The sequence below is a fragment of the Gossypium arboreum genome, chromosome 5 (genome assembly GCF_025698485.1).
Source record: "Gossypium arboreum isolate Shixiya-1 chromosome 5, ASM2569848v2, whole genome shotgun sequence".
NCBI lineage: Eukaryota > Viridiplantae > Streptophyta > Magnoliopsida > Malvales > Malvaceae > Gossypium > Gossypium arboreum.
This window is the reverse complement of record NC_069074.1, coordinates 49,203,712-49,208,404: the sequence shown is the minus strand read 5'-3', so window position 1 is coordinate 49,208,404 and position 4,693 is coordinate 49,203,712. Positions and strand designations below refer to the sequence as shown.

Sequence of the window (4,693 nt, the reverse complement as noted above, 5' to 3'; positions counted from 1 at the left end):
GTTCTTAAACAAATTAAATTGAAAATTCTGTAATAAAAATCTAATAACAATTTTATGAGTATATAATATGGTTTACATCGTCTACGTATTGACTTTGACTTAGCCATGAAGGAAAATCCCCAAGGGTGAAATAGTAAACCCAGAGAAAATGAGAGTAAAGTTATTTATTTTTTTTATCTAATTTTCCTTTCAGTCCCTGCACGTTTTACACGTTTAAAATTTAATTCCTTTACTTTTAATCTTAAGAATTTAGTCTTTCTTCTATTTGATTTAATAATTGATGTTTAATTTATAATTTCGTCAAAGCATTTTTGTTAATGCAGATTATGTAACATTTTTTTTGGGACATGAAGAAGGATAAAATCATATCTAGACTAAATGAAGCTAACTCATTCTAGAACAATCATCATGTAATTTTTGAAAAATTTTATTCGGGAATTGCATATAGCTATACCTATTTAAAAGTCTTGAAAATACCATTATTACCAGTCCATGGATGATTTTATTGCTCTCTCTGAATACATGTAGTAATTTTAAAATAAAAGAAATGTGCTCACATGACCCACATTACATGTGCTCAAGACCAAATAAGCCAAAAAAAAAGAAGAAGAAAATGTTGAATATGGGGTTGTAGGATTTTCAATTATGAATCTAGAGTTTAAGGTTTTTATATAATGTTTTATAAAAGCAAAATAAAACTCCATACCTTTTTTCTCATATGAATTTTATGTAATTTCAAATTGATTATGTGAGCAATATTTTATTTTAAAATTGTTATATAATCTGTAGTGGTTTTAGAAGTAATTTCGACATGAAAAACATTTTTTGAAGCAAAAGAATTCTAAACAAACAAATTTTGAAGGAAATTTTTGGTTTTTTAAAAGCATTTTTCTGAATGGAGTAGTTCAAATTTTTTAGCTTCTTCTCTTTCAAAAATATTTTTGGCAACTTAATTACCATTTCACCCCTCCAACATATGGCACTTCCTATTCTCTAGCTAATTGCTTAAAAATATTTAAAATTTATTTTCATATATTAAAATATAACAAATTATAATAAATTATTTTCTATATTCTTATTAAAATATCATAATATTAATTAATTTAAATATTATTTAAATGCTTATTTTTAATTTTAATACCATGTCTTAAATGAACATTTTATTTATCAAAAGTACTTTTTGAAAGCAATACTAAACATTTAAATCTTAAACCAAACTTTTCACAAGTATTTCTCAAAATCACTTTCCCAAAACATTCTTTAAAAATACTTCTCAACAGCAATACTAAACTAATCATTTAGCATTACTTTTCAAAAATGATTTTGGGCCAAAAAATATTTTTGAGTAAAAGTTAAAATTATTTGCTTCTACTTTTGACTAAAAAATACTTTTGCAAAACATTTTTGTCTCAAAAATACTTTTGAAAAGTTCAAAAGCATATTGTTTAGCAATATTTTATCTTAAAAATGTTTCTTAAAAGCAATGTTAAACTGATACTAATTTAGGGTCAACTTAACATTGTTTCTAATAAGTACTTTTGGGGGAAAAAATATTTTTGAGATAAAAAATTACTAAACAAGTTACTTTTTGAGCTTTACAAAAGTGCTTTTAAGACAAAAAAAAATGCCTTGGGAAAGTGATTTTTTGCTTAAAATTAGAAGCAAAAAATTTTAACTTTTATTCAAAAATATTTTTTGATCCAAAGCCATTTTTGAGAAATAATACTAAACTAAACCTAATGAAAGTGTTTTGATGGTGTTATCAATTGGAGTAAAATTATCGAATAAAAAAAAATAAAGAGGCTAAATTTTTAGAATTAAAACTATACTAAAAATTTCACACATGCATAGAGTACAGGGACTTAGAGCAGAATTAAACCATTTGTTTTTGCTCTTTCTTTAGGTTTAGTATTTAAAATTGCCACCGATTAACAGAGAGGCACCAGCTCTTTATTCCTTATAAATTTATTTTTAAGATTCAATTTATTTTCTCCTTCTACCTTATTTTTCCCATCAGTTTCTTTTTAATGTTTTGCATTTATCGATTTTCATTAGTTGATAACAAGAGTCTCTCACTGTCTAAATTTTGGGGCTTTTTCTGTGTGTGTTTTTTCCCTTGTGAAAAGGGAGATTATAGTTAATAGGTAGCCGTTGTAAGTGGAACAAGGTTGCTAAAGATCGAACGAGATTTTCTGGAAGTTGATCTTTCTGGGTTCTTCAGCATTGACTTACAATCATATTTTTAAAAAAAAAATATTACTAAAAGGAGTTATAAATTTCTAGAAAAAATGTGGTGGATGATGAATGAAGGAGGAGGGCATTGTCCTAAAAAATCTGATGATATCTATGGAGATGTTTGTGGTCAGGTACTTCAATATTTTGATCTCTTTTCCTTTACCTTTTGATTTTTCTGTTAATCTTTTCGTAGGAATTTCAGGGAAATTGATGCCTTTGAGATTATTATTATTATTATTAATCAATTTAGCTGCTAATTGTTAGCTGTTAATTTCAACTTTTTTGGGGGTTTGGATTATGTTTTTTGAATCTTTCCTTTTAATTTAGGGTTTGAGAGTTTGATGGTTGATTTATCATCGATCTGAAATTGTGTTTAAGTAACCGAAAATCTTTAAAAAGCTAAAGAATAAGTAATTTGTGAACCTAATTTACATCAAAAAATTGGTTTGCTTTTAACCTATTTTATCCGGATTCGAGGTGAGTGCTGTCAATAGCTGTATATGTATTCGGCATGAATGTCAATACGAGTATTTTAGAAAAGATGAAGAATCTAGGTTTGTAACTTTTAATCATGGAGGAACGTCTGGAAAGCTATTACTTTTCATAGAATCTTATAGGGCATTACTTCGAATATGAGTTGCATGTATTCCATTGCTTTTCTGAACTTCCCCTTGCAAATCATGATGTTTATCGGCAGGGGCGAAGTCAAGAATTTTATGTTGGGGATCGGGATAATAGAGAATCAAATTATAAAACGTATCCCCCTTTGCTTTTTATACTCAAATAAATTTGATTAGTATTAATATCATATCTTCTCGATGTTATAGGATTTGAGCCGGTTGAGCATGTCGAGAATCCGCTGCATACTGCGTGGCATTGATTTGAGAACTTGTATTTTGCTGTTTGTGCTGGTTCCGACATGCATATTTGGTATATATACTCATGGGCAGAAGATTTCATACTTCCTTCGACCACTCTGGGAATCACCACCGAAGTCTTTCCATGATATCCCACATTATTATCATGAGAATGTATCGATGGAAAAGCTCTGTAAACTTCATGGTTGGGGAATTCGTGAATTTCCGAGACGGGTTTATGATGCAGTTTTGTTTAGCAATGAGGTGGATATCCTAACAATACGGTGGCAAGAGTTGTACCCTTACATTACACAGTTTGTTCTTCTCGAGTCTAATTCAACATTTTCGGGAATTCCAAAGCCTATGGTTTTTGCTAGCCATCGAGATCAATTCAAATTTGTTGAGCCCCGGTTAACTTATGGCACAATTGGAGGAAGGTTTAAGAAAGGAGAAAACCCTTTTATTGAGGAGGCTATGCAACGAGTAGCATTAGACCAGCTTCTCAAAATAGCTGGAATTACTGATGACGACTTATTGATAATGTCAGATGTTGACGAAATACCGAGCGCACATACTATCAACCTCTTGAGATGGTGTGATGACATACCTCAAGTTCTTCATCTTCGGCTGAAGAATTATCTTTACTCGTTCGAATTTCTCGTGGATAATAATAGTTGGAGGGCATCAATCCATAGGTATCAGACAGGTAAAACAAGGTATGCGCATTATCGGCAGGCGGATGAAATTTTGGCCGATGCAGGTTGGCATTGCAGTTTTTGCTTCCGCCACATCAACGAGTTCCTATTTAAGATGAAAGCTTACAGCCATAATGATCGAGTGAGGTTCTCTCATTATTTAAATCCGAAACGAGTTCAGAGAGTAATCTGCAAGGGTGCGGATTTATTCGACATGATTCCTGAGGAGTACACATTCAAGGAAATAATCCGTAAAATGGGACCTATACCGCATTCCTACTCGGCTGTTCATCTTCCTTCGTATCTTTTAGAGAATGCGGACAAATATAAATTTCTACTACCCGGAAATTGTTTGAGAGAAAGTGGGTAATTCTTGTAACAAGCTTCAGATGTTTGCATTTGTAAAGGCTAGTTCGAGGTGCTACCGAACAATCTACGGGGAAAATGCTTGAAATCCCAGGTTTGTATAGAAGTTATTGTTGACCCGAGTTTTAGTTGGAGGGTATTTGGTTCACTGATCCATTCATAGTTCCTGAATCTGCGGTTGGGGAAATTTTGTTTTGTTGATATAATTTATTCATACGTGTTTCCTTAATCCCAATTCATTACCGTTGAGAGAATCCGTCTGATGGGTCAAACTCTATTTGGGCCGTTACAGGCTGTTCATGGGCCGCAGCTGTTTTTAAAAAATTGAATAGATTAATCATAGAATATAAAGCTTAAGGGATGCTAACGAATAAAGACTAGAAAAGCTATTAAAATTTGGCAAAAAAATCAAACAAATCACTTTCAATTAAAATCTTTAACCAATGTTTTTCATCTTTTATCATTATTTTGTTAACGTGGTCATAGTGAGACAAATAGTTGTCCTGTCAACAACGACCGTTTTATCCATTCAAGATGTAA

General features: G+C 31.1%; 1 protein-coding gene across 1 annotated transcript; it reads left to right on the top strand.

Moving 5' to 3' along the window:
- Positions 1-1,907: 1,907 nt before the first annotated feature.
- On the top strand, positions 1,908-4,407 carry LOC108465801 (uncharacterized). The gene is made up of 2 exons (XM_017766181.2): positions 1,908-2,366; positions 3,063-4,407. Exons 1-2 carry the CDS (start codon positions 2,289-2,291, stop codon positions 4,155-4,157), a joined length of 1,173 nt encoding a protein of 390 aa, XP_017621670.1. The 5' UTR covers positions 1,908-2,288; the 3' UTR covers positions 4,158-4,407.
- The last annotated feature ends 286 nt before the right edge of the window (positions 4,408-4,693 follow it).

What these genes read in the sequence shown, in the direction of transcription:
- LOC108465801 (XM_017766181.2), top strand. Translation starts at nt 2,289, where the DNA reads ATGTGGTGGATGATGAATGAAGGAGGAGGGCATTGTCCTAAAAAATCT. An exon ending in ATGGAGATGTTTGTGGTCAG is followed by an intron (nt 2,367 to 3,062) that starts GTACTTCAATAT and finishes TCGATGTTATAG; the next exon opens with GATTTGAGCCGGTTGAGCAT.